Raw genomic sequence first — 22809 nt, 5'->3', positions numbered from 1 at the left:
CTCATCTCAGCCTGCTGATCATGTGCTCTTCCTGTCCAAATTACTTTTTCTCCGTCTCAGTTTTCATCATCCCATCTCCAGACTGCCTTTCAGTCCATCTTTCATCACTGAATATTAATGGGAGTCTAGAAAAAGGTGCATTCACCTCTAAAGTGCATCTTCTCCTGCAATGCAAAATGAGTTGCTATTTTCTCCTCACTGTTGATTCTGGCAGAGCTAAAACCAGCTCAATGAAGAGACAAGGCCAGAGCATTATCATTTATATTTAATGTGATGAGGTGTTTAATGGGAGTAGTCAGTAATCTGGGGTCTGGAAAACTGCCCAGAGAAACATTAATGATGCAGCAGTGGCATTGCGTATGAAAAAGAGCAGCAAGTGGACATTTTGTGCAGATGGGTTTCAGTTCACTGAGGCCAAGTGGGACCTGCACACGCAGAAGGAAAAGGTGAATAGAGAGGGATTCACACAGAGACATAAGGAGAGGGGGCAACACAGACAGCTGGTTGGGAAAAGTACTGACAGAGGGAAATAGTGTGGCTTTACAAATTGTAGGTGTCACACATCAATTTCATGTCTGTATTCAACACTGTGTATGACATGTGGTAGTTCAATGATTGAGTTTGTCTTTCTAAAGCTTATATTTCACTCTCCCCTGTCACTGTCATCAAACCTAATGTAACAGGATTGGCACATTTAGAATATGTCAGCGGCTATTTAGTGTGAAATGTAAAGTAGCAGCATGGGGCATATCCCTGTCTCACAGTGTAACCTCAACGTTTGACTACAGCAGTTATTTATATATTTTATTATGCCATAACATGTTTCCTTCTAACAGGACAAGAGTGAAATCTGTGGCGGGCATTACAGCAGCCACTACTGTCGATAGCCAGTGTTCAGGTTGTGTTGGAGTAAATGGAATTATTGTTTGTTTTTTATGGTGACACCCCTAATAGGGATAATACAATGGGTGGGGTTAAGGTACATAAAACAAGGCCATTCCCCAGTGACTGCGTCAGCATTTATTAAGAGCCAGGTTGTGCCAACCGAGAATTTTATAACCAAGCCCCTTGGAGTATTGGCACATATAAAAATGAGCTAGTTGAAAGATTTACTCATGTCACTGTCTCACAGTACAACCTTAATGTTACTGAGGCATTCATTTATATTTTTACAGCTAAACCAACTAGCTACAGTTTCCTTCTAACGAGACAGAAGCCACTACTGTTGGGCTACACAACTGTTGTGCTTATTGTCATCTGTATCAGTGATGTATCATGTATCTGCCTTTGAGCAAGCAGAAGTATCTTCAGTGCGACGGCAAACTAGAAGGGAGAGAAGAGCTAAAAATAAAGCAGAGCTCTGGCTAAATCTTTAATGAGTCCTAGCAGAAACTGAAATATTAAAAGTCTTCTTAAAAGTTCAGCTAAGGATTCAGGCGTCCTGTTGTTAAATAACTGTTGTATTGCTTTTTTACACACAAGTCAAATTTTGATAACATTTAACTGAAAGAACTACTGACGCCTCTATTAGATAAGCGTAGCGCTCAGGCACAGTTACACAGGAGGACTGATAAAGGCATGGTGCACTTCTGTCTTTGTTGTTAAAGTGGATATATGTTTCTCCTGCGTGGAAACCAGAGGATGCTCAGCTATTGCAAGCTTAAACAGCTGATGATATTATAAAACTTAACTATTCATGATAAAAGGCTCCTCGAAATTTCACTTGGGCTGTTTTCCTCTTCAGATCGTAGGAGCTAGTGTATCATTTCAAAGAGTCGCTGCTTGACTGTTTCAGCAGATAAAGAGAATAACAAAGTGCATGGAGAGCGATGCATTGAGGCAACCAGCAACATATAAGCAGGAGCTGGAGCTGTTCCAGCTTGATAATGGAGACGAGTTAGAAGACACTGCCACCTGCTGGTAAAAGCTGGTCCTAGGCGTTTGTGCAATGTACAAAAGATTTTAGGTTGTATTGAGTTAAATAAAAAGTATAAAAGATATGACCGGCTCACACAACTTATATTTATTGATTTGTGCCAGATCTCTAGCTCCACCCTCCTCTCTTATTTGTATGACAAATCCAACCAACCCCTCCTCGAACATACATGAAAACTCCTATTCAGAATTTTACAAAGATTCTAATCACCTCAGGTTTTTGTAGAGAAAAGTTTATGTGGTAGTCATTCTCCTGACTCAGTTCTCCTCTGCTGCTCAGCACGATTCACGGCCGTATTCGGAAAGACAATTGGTTGGCCTGTGTTAAAACAACGCAAGGGACTGGGAGGAACACGTGTGTGTGTGTGACTGGCCATCATAGTACCGTGCGAGACGACGGCAGATTGTTTTGCAGCCAACATTGAACCAGGTTCAACTTTCAGCTGAACAATACCCTCACTCTGCGTCAGCCCACTTCCCCCCCTTCAAATGAATCAGAAGTGCTGCGTTTTTGCCCGCAGGTCTGTCTGTCATATGTCTGTGTGAACGCAGCCTGGCACATGCAATCAACCGATACCTGCAGAAAAATCCATAGTGTGGATTCCTGGGCCTCCAGAAGAAAATGGATCACTGGTCTTAAACGGACTGCTTCCACTGGTATTACTGGTGGTTTTGCTTTCCACTCCGAACAGGCCGGAACCTTTCTGGCTGTCCATAGCCGAACCGATCCCAGGCATGCCATAAGTGGAGCTCATGCTGGTCTGGAACGGTGGCAGGCTGGACCCCATCATCCCTCCCATCCCAGACTGAGAGAAGCCTGATGGATGGAGACAAACACAGAGTTACATCATCATCACCCAACTGCCTTGATAGAAACTGTACACAGCATTGCTATGTACTGTATTTTCTGTACATACATTTGTCGTGCTGGTAGTAAACTACGACAAGACTGGTGGTATTTAAGTATATGTAAAAATAGTTGATATGATATTTAATGTAGTAGAACTTGAACTCTTGAAATAAGGCAGTGCAATTCATGACTCAATCCAAATTGTGATTAAAAAAAATGAATTGGTTTATTCCACATGTGTAACGTTTTGTCCGATTTATCCACTGAGATTGATCACACAATCTATTGCAGTAAAGTTAACCCCACATAGCATATCTTCATATACAGTATATTGACAGAATAAAACAACAAGTTGTTGACATGAATTGGACATAACTGAGATTACTAAAGATTGATAAAGAGAGATAAGAAGGCTAATGAAATGACCCACTTACATACTTATCATCATTATGTTTGTATCAGTGTATATATGACACCATATAGAGGTTTATGGTTGTATTGATTCCCTCATTCATGATCACCACACAGATAATCATGAATTTCAATGTTATTTAAGAACTCGGCCTGTGACTGGATAATTAACTGATTTATTAAGCACATGCCGAATGCATCAAAACCAAACTCTGCCATCCAGGCAAGCTTCAGAAATGATGGTTATATTCTCCACATCTGTTTCTGAGTTATGGTGCTGACTTATGATAATAATAAAATCAATTTTGACATTAAGTTCACAGTCAAGTTGACTTTTGACGTTTTGGAGATAATATGCAAAAACTTCCTAATTATAAAATATATCACATTTGTGTCAACTTTGGTGATAACGAGCCCAATTATTAAGTTGGCCAAAAAAGTGTTTTATCAGGTCCCAGTTTCATTGACCTTTTACCATCATTCAAATCAGTTAATCAGTGAGTCCTTGTGAAAATCCCTCAATGCTTTCCTGAAAAATGTTTTTCAAGAATGGGATGGACAGACAACCCAAATTTAGTATTATCCCAGTTTTAAAAACCATTTCCAACGGAAAGACTTCATGCAGTAACCATTTTTAATAAATAAGACAGGAGATGAAAAGGTAAAGTGGATCCTAAAAAAAGTCATGCTACTGATCTTTGTCTTGTTCAGACTCCACTGAGAGGGCCTTGTATTAAGTGAGAGCGGTGACCAGTGCAAAGTGAGTGAACAGTCTGCATGGGTGCCTATTTCAGTTCTTGTAGGTGCAGCAGTGCAAAGTGCAGAAAGGCTGGTTGAACTGGGATATAAATAAAGACTGTGGTATTTAATAAATTGACTCTGAGCCGGTCACTGAGTCACAGTGACGCACGGCGACCACAGCTCAACAAATGGAAAGAGGCTTCTCTAATGCTGTGGTCTAGATGGTGCAGAGCAGTAAATCCTCAACGCACTGGCCTCAAATCTGACGCACATGGCAATGACACAGGATTTCTGAGCCGATGTCATGTGACACTTAAACAACAGAATACTGAGTCATGACAGACTAGTGTGACATGTGCAGTTTTGTTTGAGGTTGCTTTGTGGCAGCCCGGTGTCATTCGCATGCAACTTATTAAAGGTAAACACAGTGGGCAGCCATGTGTAATTGTACTGTGCTCTGGCATAGCCCTTCTCACATCAGAGGTGTATTGCTGCCTTCAGGGATGTAGTGAAATGATGGAGACGTTTTTCACATAGTAGAAAATGAGAGGGAGGAGTGAAAGGCAGGATGAATTTATTGGATAGAAAATAAAACAAATGGGTAACGCCCACATCAGACTATGGGAGCAGTGACCACCTTTTCATAGTTAACTGTATACTAAGAGGGATATCTCCTATTTTTTTGTTTCTTTGTTTTGATTGTTATTTTGAGGATTGACACTTTGATAATGCATGTTGTTATTTATTTTGTATACATATGTCTTCATTGTGATTATTAGAAAGTAGGAAAATTGTGTGAATAATAAATACCACCCCCTCCCCGCTTACCAGACATGCTGCCAGTGCTGAAGGGAGGCTGCCCAGGTGGGTCTTGGTATCCACCTGATGACATCATTGGTGACATCATCCCCGGACCTGAAGGAGATATAGAGCATTAGCACAATCATCACCAAAGCAGGGCAGCTTTCATTTGATGTGCGATAACTGGTTTTCCTTTTCCTTTTCTTTATCTGCCCAGGTTATTTATGACACACATTATAAGGTTTAGCATATCTGAAAAACATATTCAACCAATATGTAGGATTCATGACCACTACAACACATGCAGCATGATGCAGCATGATGCAGCATGATGCAGCATGATGCAGCCTTTATCCTGTCTCCCCCCATTTAGAAAGACAGAAAACTGAACCTAAATCCGTGTGTCCTTGGTGAACTGCTTTTTCATCAAACAGGTCCCACTTCTCAACCACAGTGTGTGTGAGGGTGTGTGTGTGTGTTTGTGTGTGCGTGTGTGTGTTTGACTGTGTGTGTGTGTGTGTGTGTGTATGCATGTATGTCTGTACAGGTCCTTTTGACGGTGATGCAACCAGACACCGTGTGTCACTGAGGGGAATATCGCCATGGTTACACAGGAGGAGGATGCCAGCATCTGCAGTTCCCTAGACAACACATGCTGATGGGGGACGTTTCTTAGAGAAACAATATGTGTGAGTGTTGGTATATGACACATACCAGCATTTACACATATGCGTCAATAATACATATAAGAAATTGAAAAGAAAATATATGTTTAATATTACTGTTGCTGTTTTTGCACAACTGTCAAATGTGGTCAAATGCAGTAGCAAAATAAACTGTCCTGGCTCGGGGTGACGGAATAATATTTGTTGCTGATATACCAACTTTCCTGTGACCACAGATATTAGCTACTGTATGTGTGTGTGTGTGTGTGTGTGTGTGTGTGTTCGTGTGTGTGTGTGTGCATTTTACTCATGCTTATATTCGTATATTTATGTTGCCAACTTTCCTATTTTCCATATTTATGTTTAGCACATAGAGTTTACTTGTTGTGTAATCTACCACTGCCTGTCCCCTCCTCTAACTGTCCGAATAAACACATTCTAATCGCACTTAGACACATATAAGGATTGTAACATCTCTGATGGTGGCAGACTAAGACTGGTTTCTGGGTCACAGAAGAGGGAGGATATAAGGAAGCATAAATTAGAATAGCAGGAAGTACACTCATACAGGTCTCTCTCACATCCAACCTCTGGAAAAAGATGTGATTGGACTTGGGTGAAGATCTTTATATTAAATAATTTCCTGCATTGTTTTTTGCAGTTGATTAAGGAGGAGCTGGATTGTATAATGTATTAAGGGTCTGTCTACGGTGTATTAAATACACACGTGATGTGATCTTTTTTCTTTCCCAGTATGGATCTGTCCATGGTGCTGAAATACCAAGGGGGAGAGAGACAGTGTGGCACACTATAAAAAATATGCTTAAATTTGTACAGAGGTATATCACATATTATTGAGACACATGCAACACCCTTCCTTTTTTTATATCTAAAATATGTTGCTGTTTTACAGAGATACAGTAGTTTTGAATTTAGCTGAAAAACTGTTTTCTATGAATTTTCTATCAAAACAACCTATTTTTGGCATAAGGACAATACCAGTCTTGGGTTGGATATCATGAAATTTTAACAAGTGTGCCTTAAATGTGAGGTTGGATCTAGTGTTTGTGACAGCAAGTGTTTATTTATGGATGCGGTCTATAAAGGTTCAACTGAAACCACACAAACAAATACACAAGTGCACACAAACAAAGAGCAGACAAATTAACTGCAGAGTCATATTGAGCCGAACGCCACAGGGTTCCTTTTCTCTCTCCGTCTACTTTCCCCCACGTCGATCACGCTTCATCTGCCACTACTTTACAGTACTGCTTTGCATTCTTTGTTTTGATGCTTTCTCTACGTTTGCATTCAGGATGTTTCAGTCTCTGAAAAGCTTAGAAAGAAGGTTCCAGTTAAATTTGTGTAAATGTGTTGTCTTACACACGATACTCAAATGAATGCCTCCACTGTTCTCTAAATGACATCTACCTACTAATTCCCCAAATGCTGTCAGTTTGTCTGTATGTGAAACGCATATCTCGCGTTCATTTAATCAAATTCACACTTGGCAATATGTATTGTAAACTACCCAAGGAAGTTCAGTGCTGTGTTTGGAGCAATTAACACATGCAATACATTCAACATTAATAAAATTGAATAAATAGGGGACCAGCGCTTTCTAGCAATGGTGGGGTGGGGGCAGTGAGCCTTCAGTCTGTTGACTGTGTTGCCCATGTCTACCGCATTGTCCCAATTGTCACTTTAATTAAAATAGTCATTATTATGTTAAACATGTTTTCCAGACAAACATGATGTTAAATATGTTCGGTCCTCAATTTAAAATCAAATGGACAACACTGTCATGCATTCAATGGGTTGCTCTCAAGGCTTTTGCCAGCCGATGAGTCATAGGCAAGAATCTGATGGTGCCTCTGTATTACAGAACAGGGCAGTATGCAAACAGTTAGCTCTTATTGAGACAGTTGGTCTTTTCTAGAATAGAACAGAATAGAAAAGAATAGACAGCTTTATTGTCATTGTATAAGATACAATGAGATTAAAAGTGAGCTCTAGGAGACGTTCACCTTTGAAGGCTACTCGGCTAATGCTGTGTTCTTGGCATCCATGCATGAAGGTGCAGTACGCTTCAGGGGCTTGACATTATCATACCCTATCTGTACAGCCTCAATGACAATGAATAAATAAATTAGACCCATGTGGAGCATGAGGTGAATTCCATTTAAAAAGTGTGTTCTCATCCTTTTACCTTTTTCTTCTCTTATTTTATCTCTCTCAGACAACCCCGCCCACACACACACACACCTTACACACAGACACACACATTCACACACACACACACACACACACACACACACACACACACACACACACACACACACACACACACACACACACACACACACACACACACACACTGTGTGCGTATGCATGCCTGCAGTAAAAACCTAGACAGTCCTCTGAGGTGAGCAGCCAGTATCAAGCCTTAAGGTCAAACACATTCTTTTTTTTCAAACATTTTTCATAGCAGTTTTGCATGACTGTGCTGGAGGCTCCTTAAGACTTTGCACAAGTGAAAAAAAGTTTGGTTGCATAGTTTGAAGAAATACAGTTTCGTTTGATGACATCCTGAGCCAGATACCGACTGCATGAACTTGTGCATCATTACGCTGCATATTCCATTGCACTCTTTGGTAAAATGTAAAGCTGACCTTCCGCTCCTCTTGCTTATATCATGTTTAGCTGAATAGTAGGGGGAAATGGATTCATAAATATGTGCTTTTCAGAGAATGATCAGTTAGGATGGAAGATTCAAGAATATTTCAAAAGGTTTTCAGCATGTAGTATGGTTATTTATTTGATTAAACCTTTATATAACCAGGAAGCTCCCGTTAAGACTGATAATCTCTTTTGCAAGGGAGACCTGGCAAAGACAGGTAATAGAGTAGATCAAAACATATAGAACAGGAAAAAACACATAGTGACGGACAAATACACAACTGAAAACAAGATCTAAACTCGCAAAACACAACCAACTACACAAGCAGATAAAAACAGCAACATCTTATAGAATCTGCCGCAGTTCTTTATTCTTGTTTTCTGTGAGCTTTAGTTCCTTTTGCATTATATTCCAAGCAACAGGTACAGAATAAGCAAAAGCCCCTTTTTACAATTTCTGCATGGAAAATGGAAAACCGAGTAAAAAGTTCTGAGAATGCAGTGAGTGTTGGTCAAAACATTTTAGTGAAAATGCATACACAGGTAATAGAAGAGTATGCCAATAATGTATATATGAGGCAATTCTGAATATATATATATATATACATGTTTTATTCATTTTACAAGCCCACATACACTTTCCTGCTGCTGGGAAAACGCACTAGAGCATCTAATGTGTTTTAATCTGCAGATAATTATAGTCCTCAACTAATGCACTAATGTTTGGGTCAAGCTTGCTTAAAATCGCGGTGCCCATCTCTTTTCGGAAATTACTGAGGATTTTTTTTAAATTGTACAGGAACCCTTTTTATAAAGATTAACCTCTTAAGTAAAAAAGAAAAATTGCTTGGGGCAAAGTGCCAACTACAGGGTAAGTTAGTCAGGATGTATTTATTGATAGGATTCGTTAAAAATAAGAAGGATGCTAAATATACTTGCCAAGTCCTTTTATGAAAGCAATATTTATATTTGTACTGAAATACATTAGTCTTGTGGTGGTATTTTTTGCTTCGTAATACCACCACAAGACATCATTTGACATTAAATCCTAACTATGAGTAGTAATCAGCTGTTGGCTAAGATGACCTCTGTGTTTTTGTGTATTTAGAAGAGGACAGTCTAACTTTTTTTGCAAAGGTCAGAGGGCAGGGCAGCCGGCTGTGCAGGGCCTCTGGAGTGGTTGGGGGCTTTCTGAAGTGCACTGCGAGTGAACCGTCCGGGACTGAATCCAGGTGCACTTCAGCTCACAGCAGTTCCAGATGATGGCCGTCCATCTGCTGCCACTGTATGTAAACATGTTCATAGGCCACTTACAGTTGGACAACAAGGTCAGCATCAAACTGCTTTATTTACTTCAAACTAAATGTTCTGCTGTAACCATTAAGATTTGATAATCTTTCTATAAGATTTCTATTTCCATCCATACGACCATTGTTTTTCTATGTGTTCTGTTTGTTATAACCAACTGACCTATTTTAATCAAAATATACCATACAGATTTGTATACAGTACTAACATTTATAAAGATATCACAGCTAAAGGGGAGATACGTATTCACATATAAATGCATGCTACCTATTTTACAATAATACCACAAAAACAAAAAAGATAAAATGTGTAAATTTATTTGCTCAAGTTAAGAGGTAAAGTTCAGACCCACTTCTTACAAATACACGTTTTGCTATGCTAACGTGATTCTTAATAAAAATTATTTTTAATCACTATTCATTACAAATTAATTCTAAGTGAAGGTAGACCCTCATTAGTTTTAAGGGCCAATTATGTTTCCTCAAGAGACAACACATGAACAGCTGACTCGAAACTTCGCGCTAGTTTTTGTTTGGTGTTGATAGAAAAAGTAGAACCAAAATTTGATGTAAAAAAAATCATATTGTACAGCGAGTAAAAAAAGATAGAATGTGTTGCAATGGACTCTGTCTCTATGTCATTTTTTACCATATTTTCAAAGAAAGGGTGAGGAAGGAGAAATTGTTTGATTTTGTCACATTTGACCTCTTATATATTATATTTGCATAATTTGGGATCTCCCTTCACTCTGGTAATACAAAGACAGCGATTAATCGCATGATTTCCCTGATTAATCACGATTAATCGCATTTGTATACGCAAAATCCAATAATGAATTAAAAAGTAGTGTATAGCGCAATTTTATTTTCAATGTTCTGCCATATGAACGAAAGTGCCATAACATTTGTTGTGCGAACACTTTTAACATCAGCATTTAATACAGTAGCAGTTAAATAAAATATTCAGTGTAAATCTCAACTTAACAATGTTATCAAAGCAAATACAAAATTAAAGCTCAATGCCACTGCCAGGGCATAAATGTTATCCTCTTCGTTATGAAAAATGTATACTCCTCCCTGCGTCTAACGTAGTCTGCCGAAGCCTCGCTCCGCTCGCTGTTTCGTTGAGTGATTTGCTGATATCAACTGTGTGTTTTGTATTTAGGTGATATTTTAGACTGGAAGTACTCCGGTGATAAGAAAATTCACCTTGGCAGTGGCTACAAATTACTTTGGTTCTGTCGACTCCGCCGTCTGGAAGAACTTTAAAATGAAAATGGCCATGTAAAAGCTCCGTACCCTTATCCATGGTTGTTTATCCGCCAATTATTTATCTTTTTTCCGGTTCCGCAGCAGTCAGCAACAGACTTTCACAAAATAAAAGCCTGACTTTCAAAATAAAACAATAAATAATCAAACCTGAGTTAATGCGAGATAAAATAATTAACTGAGTTAAATAAGTGATGAGTTAACTCGATTAAAACAAGTTAACTTGCCCAGCCCAAGTTTATTTATATGAGTTGCACAGCCATGAGGAAAAAAACTTCCATGACTACATCTTCACGTATTGCATGATTATATGTCAGCTTTACAAATATAAATTTAGATTTAAAAACCTGCACAGACATTTTCAACTTCAACAATTGCTTACCTTTGTGTTTCATAGGCAACATTGGCCATTAACAAAGGAGACCAAACAATGTCATCACATTTTATGTGGTATACAAAGGCAAATTCGAAAAGCATTAAAAATAGACAAAATAGCCAAAAAGGGTCAACGTTAAAGAGGTTGTTTAAATAAATCATGCAAGACTGAGTAAAGCAACTCTCCATGGCCTGAAAGTATTACACAAAATATAGTAAAAATAGAGGTGAAATATCAGAGTGAAATCCCATCCTTCTCCATCATGCTCTCCTGCTCTGTGTCCTTAAATTCATGCAGCCAATATTTGCGTGCAGACTGCATGATGTCAACAACGCTCAAGTCTTTCTTGCTATCGCTCAAGGACAGTGGAGGTTAGTGTCAAACAGGGGCATCCCATCCACAGTCACAGCTGTCGCCTACTCCAGAGATCGACAAGCGCTTAATGCAGCAAAGAGCAGTGAGGTGAGGGAAGAAAATTAAGAGAGGGATGAGAATGCAGAGAAGAGAAGAGATCTACATTTTTCTTCAAGTCAACACAACAATTTAGACCCTAGATTCTGTACTGGGTCAGGTAGCTGCAGGTAACTTGGTTACCCTGCAGAAAAGAGCTGTAATGGGTAAAAAATACATTAATGTTAAATTCATTTGTAAAAGGTACAAATTTGCTTAATGCGGAGGAAGGGTGAGTAAGAATTGAGATTGTTGTAATTATTCTACCACAGCCCCACTTAACAGCTTTTATGTTGGTGAGTACAACATCAAATTAATGTTGTGAAGAACGAATTGTCATTTTCCTTCTTAAGCATCACATTGTGCAACAATGCTACAAGTCACACATTAAAAGCCATTTAAGCTTTTAGCTCTTAAACCGGGGCTAAATCAATGCTAGTTGTTGTTGCTTAATGCGGAGGAAGGGTGAGTAAGAAGTGAAGCAGGCTTTTGTGATTGTGTATTAATGAAGCCTATAATCAGCTGCAAGGAAATTTTTTATTGTGAAAGACAAAACCTTTTACTTCTGCTCAAATAACTGTCACTAGCAAAACGAACCAGTAACTACTTTCATCAGTGGCCAATAAATACAACTTTGCTCTTCTATTGATCATTTTTGACAGGAGGACAGGGAATGAGAGACTAAGGGGGTGGTGTAGAGGAGTTGAATATATCATTATACAAGGGAGAGTTCACCCCAAAAATATTCCACTCGAAATTGCGTCATTTATAACCTGCTTTTAGCCTACATGTCTGCTGTTATTCTTCTAGTTCCTGCTGCAGTTATCGTGAATTCTGGCAATACTTGTTAGTTCTCACGAGACAAGATCAGCGAGAAAATGCAATAGCTGCAGTTAATGCAGCAGTAACTAGGAGGAGAAACGGAGAAAGAAGAAATTTTGGCTTACAACATGATGTATATGACGAGTTGAATTTGAATGTCAGGCTTGGGCTTATGGACACTTGGATGACACCACAGTAGCAGTATGGAGGCACTTTATGTTTTTCTCTGTTGTATTTTTTCCTTTGATTAAGTGGTCGCCATTTACGTCAATTGTATTTGGCTTCAATGCTGTTTACCGCTGAAACTCCAGAAGTGTTTTGTGGACTCAAACACTTCACCCACCTCTCCATCGTCATAGTGGTAAGTAATAGTGGGAAAACTATCCCTTTAATAGGATAGTGGGATATATATATAAAGTGAGCATGCGTTGCAAGAAATACATAAAAAATAACAAATCAATGAAATAAAGTGCGAGAAAAAGATGTGTGATATCATATGGTGAATACTTCAAATAATGCCATTGAGAGCATCACAACAAGCTACAGACCCTGTGTAATACTGGAGCAGTCCCAGGGCCACTGAGTACATGATGCAAATCCTGTGACTGGCAGACTGAAAAGGGCTGATACCTCTGGGAGATCTGCTTTTCTACGCTAATAAACACAGGCTCCTCTCAGGATTATACTCTTACCTCTAGTGCGTATTAAACCTCCCTTCAACTAAGTGGGTCCACGTTGTCAAGAGAGCCGAGAGGAGAATCAGCAATAGAGAAGCAAAATGTGTGTTTATAGTGATTACAGTGTCTCACTAGATGTAGCCTGACTCGTGTTGAACGATACGGCCAATAGGGTTGGGCGATGTCCACTTAACATGGCAATGGACAACTCCGTCGAGAGGGAATGGTTTAAACAAAGTTTCCTACTTTACTCTGAGGCGCACACAGAGATACACACACACCGACACAGACTCAGCTGACGTCTCGGACCCGCTACAATTTGTACATGGATTTTTTTTAAATGACGCCACATTATAAACACTGATCACCACATAATGATCCACACTTTTCTTAAATGAGTAAATTCTTCAGCTCGTACTGACTCTGCTCGCTCTCAGGATAGGCAATCGCTCAAACTCAGACTTGGTAAAAATAACAGAATTTGTAAACTTAGGCAATGTATGGAGAGAAGGAGGAGATGGCAGCGTGCTCGGTTTGGACCGATTCAGTGTTGGCTCAACATCATGATGGCAGCCAGCCATGTCGATGGTTGATGGAATCATCCATATGCCATATTATTATTTATTTGAAGTCTACAGACAGATTTTTGTTTCTGAGTGCAGGTTGTGGTTTCAAGCTCTTCTTTATGAGCAGAGAATCACAAACAAATCTGTATACACAATGTATAAGCATTATATCAATATATAATGAATATTTACTACATTGCTTTTCATAGAAAGGATATTTCCAATAACTATTATAATTGTTTTATCACCCACCTCTAGGTTTGACATGTCTAATGTCTCTGTTCTTTGCATCATGTTGGTCTGACCCGAGACCAGTAACCTGGAAATCTCATATTACTGTCAAATAGCAACTTAAAGCATCTCATGTTAACTTTCAATTTCAATTCAACCGTGCTTCACATAGACATGAACCATTTCAATTTGTAGAATAGATTTTAAAATGAGTCAAATTGATTCATTAAGCTTTGCTGCCTTCAAAGGTTTTCTTTCTGCCTGTTGTGACACGTCAGGCGTCTGCACAATGAAAACAATGATGACGCACTCCAACATGTGCTGACTCAGCAACACAGTTGACTTAGCTGACTCACTGTTCCAGAGACGCTGACAACTTTTCACTATTGTGACATGTAATTTGCAGACACGTACTTACATCAAATGGGTAAACAACGTAGCTCTGCTAGCACACACTGTTCATAATTCATCATGATCACATAAGAACTTGTTACTTTTGATTAAGGGAGAAGGAATAGTGTGCAGTCATTTTACAGATACAGTTGATTCTTCATATATTGTAAGTGCCCTTAGGTGTCTACAAAGTCTTAGAATATTTCATTATTATTATTATTATTTTATGTGTTATTAATGCTTCTGTTGTTGTTTATTAAGGTCCCCTCACAAAACCCTAAAAAGATTCAATAAGAGATTTTAAATGATTTCGATCAGATGAGATTCAGTTTCAGATCAAATGTGACTGAAAACACTGTCTCAGTGTCTGGCTGCTGGTGTTTCTGGTCCAGCCTCCCATTGTTGTAATGATTCTACCATAGCCCCACCTTAACAGCTTTTATGTTGGTGAGTACAACATCAAATTAATGTTGTGAAGAACGAATTGTAATTTTTCTTCTCAAGCATCACATTGTGCAACAATGCTACAAGTCACACATTAAAAGCCATTTAAGCTTTTAGCTCTTAAACCGGGGCTAAATCAATGCTAGTTGTTGTTTGCTCGTGGCAGGAACACTCCCTCTTTGTGTTACTATTTTGAGCTGTGCTACTGAATAATTTATACAAATCTATATCAGTGTGATGCATCCTACTTAAAGTGGGTGTGGAGTGCAGTGGATGTGGAGCTTTGTAAAATGTATTACTCCATCGGATTTCTCTTACATTTAATTGCCTGAAGAAAAAGGCAGCTGGTTGCTAGTTGCTTCCATTAGTTGGTTTGAGATTGTGTGTCACGGTGAAAGAATGGAAGTCAATTAATGCCGTAACCTGTGCTTTACTATTTTGCCTCAGTGCCTCTCCGTGATGAACTATAAGCTACTGTTGGTCAAACTGAGCCTCAGATACATCCACATACAAGCGCTACTGCAGAGTTCAATGTGTTGGTCACATGCACACACACACACACACGCCCACTTTTCTCCCCTGCGTCTCCAGTGCACAGACTGAATGCGCACACACTGCGGAGATGTGTTATCATGCCTCAGCAAACGCAGCAGCAGACTGCAGTGCAACTCCACCTCTATTGTGCTGCTACAGGATCTCACAGTGGATAAGATTTCAATCAGGCTCCATATACACTGTACACCTGAACAAAGGAAGTTTAGAATGTGGAAATGGTCAAACTTAACATAAATTGTACATGTTAATTACAAAAATGACAATGTAGAACAGGTATAATCTGTGACATTCACACATTTAACAATGGCTGCAGTGAAAATATATTTACATTCATACAGCAGGCTGCCGCAGAGAAAATATTTAAAATCTGCAATGATAAAAGATGCTATTTATTACAGAAGATACATAAAGTATTTTATTTCTAACTTTTATATACATTAAACCAATATAACAAATTGTTAATGATTATAATTGAAGCATACCAAAAAAAATGAAATACAGTAAAAACCAGATCAGGAATATAGTGATCAATCGTTAATATGGATCAAAAAGTTTGGGACAGAACCGATCCTAAACAATTTATCCACCTGTGTTTGTGTTCGCAAGTCAGTGCAAGAGGGAAAGAAAGAGAGAGAAGTGAGTCAGGGTGTCAGTGATATAAATAATAGTAATGTGATATCGTCCGTATCTTAAAAACTGACCCTACCCTACCCATAGTTTCTAGGACGACACAATTTGTTTATAGTCTACCTTTTATCTACCACTTAGTGATCAATTTGGCTAAAGGGTTTAGCCTTTGTATACTCTCAGTAAACAACCACAAGGTACTTTTGGTTTCCTCAAATGAATCCTGATAGTCAACAAAAAAAAAAAAAAACTTGTATTATTTGTATTTTGGCCTGAGTGTTGTATGAAGGAGTTTCTGTCAGGCTGTATAAGGTCCTTCATCAACATTGCTTGGCAGCCTTTATGTCGCCTGAGAAATAAACTTAGGGCTGATATAAATAGTTCCAAAGCACTTGCTACAGCTCAGTTAGCACAGAGTTATACATAGACTGACTGTTACTAAGAGAAGAGGATGTGCACACAGCAATGAGAGCTAAAAATCAAGATGTTACTCCCACACATTCATTTACATTTAGCCACACGAGGGGACAAATTAAAAATCTGAATCCATTCATCCTAGGTTTTCTTGGACTAGATTAGAAAATTGGGTTAAGCAACTCCAGTCCACAAGGTGGGGGTAAAGCAGCTGCAGCGGTTTAGGAAAGATCAGGTTAAAGCTTGAGTCAGGTTTATTTAAACCTTTCCTCACTGCTGCAGCTTCAAATTGCCATACAGCCTCCACATTGTTAAAACATAAATGAAAGGACAAACACACATTTGTAAATCAAGTTAAATGAGGAAACAAGCAGCAGAGGAAGAGGCAGAGAATAACGAAAAGAAAAGAGCCAGTTAACAAAGAAAAGAGAGAGAGATAGGGAGACACTCATCTACGACTAGAGATCTCCTGACTGGTTGTGATGTACCGTGCTCATCAATCTATGCTTCAAAATGTTAAATAACTGTAGAATATGCTTCATCTGCGGGGACTGTTCTGTTAAAATCAAGCCAAAACGTCACAGTGAGCAAATTATTCTGACCCATAGATGCATTGAAAAGTCAGAGCACCTCTAGTAGTCGTTGTGTTTATGAAACAAGCAAAGGAGTAAGTCAGAACACATTTTGACTTTCCCACAACATTGCTTCTATTATTTGTCATCTTTCTTCAACCTTAAGCGTGCATTTCTCATGACATCAGAACATAAGTTGTCATAATTCCATCACAGCAGAGGCCCTAACCTTTGGGAAATGCTTGTACTAACTCAAACCCCAATCTTGTCATGAAACTAACCAAATTGTTTTCTTGCCTAATCAGACAATTGGCAACTAAAGTCCAGTACACGTGCCGCTTGTGCACTCCTACAGGTCACATCCGTGGATAAAGGGACTTGAGACTTAAATTGTAGCACTTGGTTCCTGCAGTCATATCATATTATTGTTGCCATTCTGCGCAGCAGAACTAACCCAACAAAATGTGTGTTTGCTCAAACATATTAATTATTGATGTTGGGAGACAAAAAACCTGTGAATAGCGCATCGTCCAGTAGCTACCTACTGTCTGAGCAAGATTTTCTCCAGTTGGAATGAGTGAGGCAGTGGTGAAAGCTTTGTGCATTTTAAAGACAAAAAGCATCATAGCTCAAATAAACTGTCCATCATCTGTTTTCCCTGTTCTCCATAAACCTTAACAGTACATGGTCAATGTATTGTGTACAAACTACAATCCAAAACTCAAAGTTACATACTTTACTCCATTTTCTAATAAAATTAGGTTCTGGGAAAAAAGCTAATACAGTATGACTAAATCATGTTTAATTCATCACTGTATAGCTGAAAACTGACAAACAACATAGTTCTACTTTTACCACCTGTACAAGAGACAATTATCTCACTTAAATGTAAAGAGCTGTTAAAACCCCTGTGTTGAGCGGGTACTTTTTAATGTTTGACAAATGCAGGAGACCTTGACGCTGATGGATTATAGAGATGACACATTGCAATATACAGCAGCCTTGGCTCAACACCCATCCCCACAACCTCAGTATCAAATTACCTCTATACTTGTTCTGTTGAAAAAGCTAAGTGCTAGACTCAGAATGGATCCTTCAGGGGCTCAACCTTTGGCCCCTTGGTTTAAATATCATCACATGTGAGTCAGTGGTGTAATGTGTGGTCGACTGAGGAGCAGTGATATTAAAGCATCTGAGAAAACCCTGTGGTAAAACATCTGCTGTCAGCTCACGGCCTGCTCCACAGTATCAAGAGGGACACAGCCTACAGGCCCATACAGTCACCAGGGTTTTAAAAAAGTCGGGCCGAGAAACTGACACACACACACACAAACACACACACACACACACACGGTCACACACACCGCCGCAGTATATGTGCCCTGCTATTAGTGATCATCATCATACCAGCTGTGCATTGGCATGTCAGCTGCTATGTGAGAGGTTATGACAGGGTGGTGGTTTGCGTGCAACGGAGTCTTATGTGCCATCTTTGTTTAGTGTCACATACGTCAAACCTGCCAACATCTTATCCATATATATGAAGCTATCCGCTCTCCTTCACTAACCTTTGTATTATGTGATTAGCATGAATCATGATTAGTAAGTTATGAGGCTGTACGACATATGCATGAGATACAAGGTGATTCAATAAACTGATCTTAGAAGACACAGTTTTGTTTTTAATGCCTGTGGTACTTCCCTCAAACCAAGAATGGCTGGAGTGAAAGCCTAAATAAACTAGTTTACTCCATAGTAAAGCGCAGATCTGCATCCACACAATGTCTATCTCCTCCTCCCTGTTATGTGCCTTGATATAGTGCTTGTAATAGTTTTGTAATATATGTTGTTAATAAAAGTAGCTCGACCCATTTGACCTGGCTTTTATTTATATGTCCCCTGAAATGAATGATAGTGAGGCATTGGTAATATTTTGTCACAATGACTTGTTAACATGCTGGCTTAGAGTGTTAGCATGTAACACAGGAGGTGAATATTACGCATTGATCTGGTCAGGCTTCTAACGAAACAGAATTTGCCCAACATGGCCTGTTGTCCAGTGTCATGGTTTAGAGCTAATGCAAAACTCTTGGTTGCTCCAGCTCTGGGCTGTTGTATGTAGAACACTGACAGCAAGACAACATTTAGCCCACTGGACCAGACTGGGCCACTGGCTGAGGGACAGAGCCAGGCACTTATTGAAAAGAGTGTTTTTGCTCCGGCTTCAAGCCCTTTGCTTGGAAAGCCAAGTTGATATGTGAGACAAAAACACATTAAGAAAAGACAAATTAAATTAAGATTTTAAAGAAGAGAACAAAAAAAAAGATACATGATATAACTACACAGTTCAAACTGGTCTTCTGACACCGATGATGCACCTTATACACCTATGTTGTAAAATCTCTGGAACCAAGCAACGTGGAAAATGTTAACTATTGCTACCTTTCCTCAACCATTGTGACTGATGTTGGTCTCATTCTGGCCTCATGCCCACCCAGCTCAAAATTTAATACAGTGTTGGACTTGAATTCAGCTTTCTTTTCAATTACACTGCAAACTGACTGAGATATATGCTGGTGGTGGTGAGGAGACACCTTTTTGAGCAGAGTTGACCAAAGTGCTGAAAAATAAAATCACAATAAGAAAAGATAAAAACAATATAATAGGTATAGTAAAAGCAATAGAATGGAAGAAGAAAACAAAAATCAAAGAATAGTAAGAGCCAACCAAAAAGCTTAAGATGAGCCTAGTTTATTTTATATCCATTGACATGAGCTGCATTTTGACCAAAGTACCTTCGTCAAGGAAATAAAAGGTTCTGCAGACCATTGTTCACCTGCATTTCCTCAGTGGTACATTTTCAAAGATATTGCTCAAAATAAACCAGATGATGAGCTGGTAACCCACGATGGTGAAACACAGGTTGATACAGATACATTATTGAGGCCTGATTCAGGATCCAGATGTGACTTTCTTTTCTTATGAGGTAGTTCAGCAAAAAGACAGATATTCTAGTGCCGGAACTCCTCCACAGACAAATATTGGTCTTAAAAACTCCCTGTTCAAATCTTTCAAAGACGCTCAGGGGGACATACCGCTCTTGGTGTCCTTTCCATCCAGTAAAGGTCGGTAGTCACTCTTGGAGACTGTCTCTGCCACTTTGTCATCATAGCTCTCTTTCTCCAGTGAGGCCATGAAGTCTCTCTTTAGCAAGGCATCGGCAGGGGCCCCGCCTGGGACCCCACCTCCACCCCCACCCAGAGCATCTCGCAGTGTCAGGTCCATAGTCCTGGTACTGTGGAGAAAATGGAGAAATAGGTGTGATTACTTTCATTGTTCTTTGCTTATTGCAATTTTTTCTATTATCTCTTTTCCCACTCCACTTCAAAGGCTCACCGTACCATGTCATTGGTGTGAGACTCACCACTTCACACCTTTGACAAACCCAATTCAGATGACAAGTTCACACAATTGACAGAAAGCCTGCAGTTGCAGTCTGATAATAACAAAATCATCCAAGAACAAAGAAAACTGAAACATCATAGACTACATCCAAACTAATAGGTAATAACGCCCAGATGAGCATTTTGGTTACTTATCATAATCTCCTTCCAGAGTAACACACGTGATAAAGCATATAAAATTAAATCAAATCAAATTTTATTTGTATAGCCCATATTCACAAATCACAGTTTTGTTAAATAGGTCCTCAACAAGGTGTTACAACCTTTGCCCTTAACCCCCAACAAGAGTAAGGACCATTAAGATGACCATTCACGTACACTGTGCGTGTGTCAGTGTAAAACAGGAAGCAGATTGTCTATGAATCAGGAGCAATCATGGTGAAAAGAAAGAGCAGGGATCTCTTTTCCTGTACAAATGACGGAAGTGAAACTGTCACTGAAAGTATTAACAACGCTTGTCATTTGCCGCAGGTAGTTCAAGTTGTCACTGAAAATACCCAATCAAGAAGTAAACGTTCCCAAACATCTGTTTTTTGCACATTCAAACTAAAAACTCAGCCCAGGGTTATTAAACTAAAACAGGGCCAGCAATATTTCCAAGAGTCTTAGTTTGAGCTCAAAAACTCTGTAGTTGTGTGGACACCAGCTTAAAACATAGCAACAGTGAAGTGTTTCCAAATTAAAACATATTAGAGTAGATGGAGCCATAGTGTCTGACTCTCTCTCGTCGCTGTAAATTCACTTCGGTAAAACGATGCTCTCATTTGAAATTAATTTATTTTTATTAAGGCAGTTACAAAAATAATCCTTATTTAAGTCAAGAGCATTTGTGAATGTAGGTGCAGAGGCAGGAGAAGTGAGATTGGAGGAAGGTTCAGACAAACAAACTTGAACTGAGATTTAAATTGAGCATGGAGGAGTTTCTCTCTTGTGTATGAATGTGCAAACAGTCATATAGTGTGACACTCTTCACATACATTGTTCCGCACAGTGAAGGTCCAACATTCTAACAAAAAACAAAACTTGGAGCAGAGGGGCACTCTGTCTAGACTGAATCAACTTGTATAGAATAAGACTGGCTTTTTCTTCAATAACAGCTAACACTTGGTCGACCTTATATCTAGGCTATGTATGTACTATATGTACAGCATATATGGCCCAACCAATAACCTATCATTCAATTTACATAAAATGTTCACAGTGTGATGTGCAATTGATAGCGTTGACCGTTATGAGCAATTAGCAGGCAAGGAACGACATCACGTGACGGACACAGGAAATGAAGCGTTTATCCCACGCAAAACGCATGCAACGCTTTAAAATGCATGTGCTCGGGCCCGTTCAGTGCTGCTTTGCATCCTAGAAATTGTAGAAATTTTAATTTTTATTGTTATTATTATGATTATTATTGACCTGTCTTATAAATTCTATAAAGTTTGATGTCATTTGGTACTACCTGTATTCAGATTTCACACTTGTACGACTTTTTTTGAATATTATTCATAAAATAACTTAATACATTCTAAATGTTTATTTGGCACATGAAGCCCTTGACTATATTCTGCGTCTCTTTTATGTAATTTTATTTTTGATTAAAAGTACAGTTAGTGTTTGTGTGAGTATTTGTTGAATTTATATAGAGAAATAATATTCTGTAGTTTAATATTGTGTAATAGTCTTGAAGTGATTTCATAATAGGAGCCATGCTGGGTGATTTTCTTTTTTTATAATTTTCAATTCAAATTCAGATCAATGCACCTCAAACAGTTTATACTTTGATGGTCCAGGTCACATAATACAAACAACAGTCCTTTGATTCTCTGATGTCACATTTACACCTCGAAATCCCAGAACAAAGCCAATTAACTAACATATAAAGGAGAAACACAATCTCAGCAGAATCAGACTCAACAATTATTAGTTGACGACATCTACACAGGAATCTTCTCAACCACAAATTCCTTAAACTGCGATAGACAACCGTTGGTAGACCAGCGCTTCACGGCAAAAATACTTCAAAACAACTTTGTTACAATAGATCACCTGCGTTCATCCAACATGAAGAGGATCAACTGCATAAGACACGAAGTAGGTTTGGTTTTAATCAAGAGAAACTACAGGTTAAACTGTTTTTAGTTTTAAACCTCTTCAAAACATAATTGTATTTTATTTCTTTTACCTTACAGTAGCTTTACAGACTCTAAAATCAGACGTGTTTAAATGTCTAAAATTCATTCAACTCTGTTTCTTTGAATATATCTGAAGTTAGAATGGGACTGTGTTTCACATGTTATGTGTATCTTTGTGTCTTTCAGTCACTTGAACAAATGCAGTATGATGATGCTGCCGTACATAAGCGCTACAGTGTCACCAAAATCCCACAGGCCCTCCCCCGAGCCCTCCTGGACACAAAGAGGAATAACCAGGAGCTCGCTGATGAGAACACTGCTCTAAAGAAGGAGGCGACTGAAAATACTACACTGAGGATTGAGGCAGCAGAACAATCGTTTCTGGCTGCAGTTAACATTGGTCTGAAAGAGCAGGAGAACTCAGCTCTGGC

At 38.9% G+C, this 22809-nt stretch overlaps 1 protein-coding gene across 1 annotated transcript in view; it reads right to left on the bottom strand.

Annotated features, from left to right (window-relative positions):
* map4l (microtubule associated protein 4 like) overlaps nt 1–20070 on the bottom strand; it is a 67173-nt gene extending 47103 nt beyond the window's left edge. Inside the window, exons 1-3 of the mRNA XM_061083669.1 lie at nt 19881–20070; nt 4766–4852; nt 2513–2752 (exon numbers count right to left, since the gene is read on the bottom strand). Of these exons, the coding sequence (XP_060939652.1) occupies nt 2513–2752; nt 4766–4852; nt 19881–20070 (517 nt within the window). The remainder of the gene's footprint in view (nt 1–2512; nt 2753–4765; nt 4853–19880) is intronic.
* Between the last annotated feature and the right edge of the window lie 2739 nt (nt 20071–22809).

The sequence above is a fragment of the Limanda limanda genome, chromosome 13 (genome assembly GCF_963576545.1).
Source record: "Limanda limanda chromosome 13, fLimLim1.1, whole genome shotgun sequence".
Lineage (NCBI taxonomy): Eukaryota > Metazoa > Chordata > Actinopteri > Pleuronectiformes > Pleuronectidae > Limanda > Limanda limanda.
This window is presented reverse-complemented; position numbering and strand designations above follow the sequence as displayed.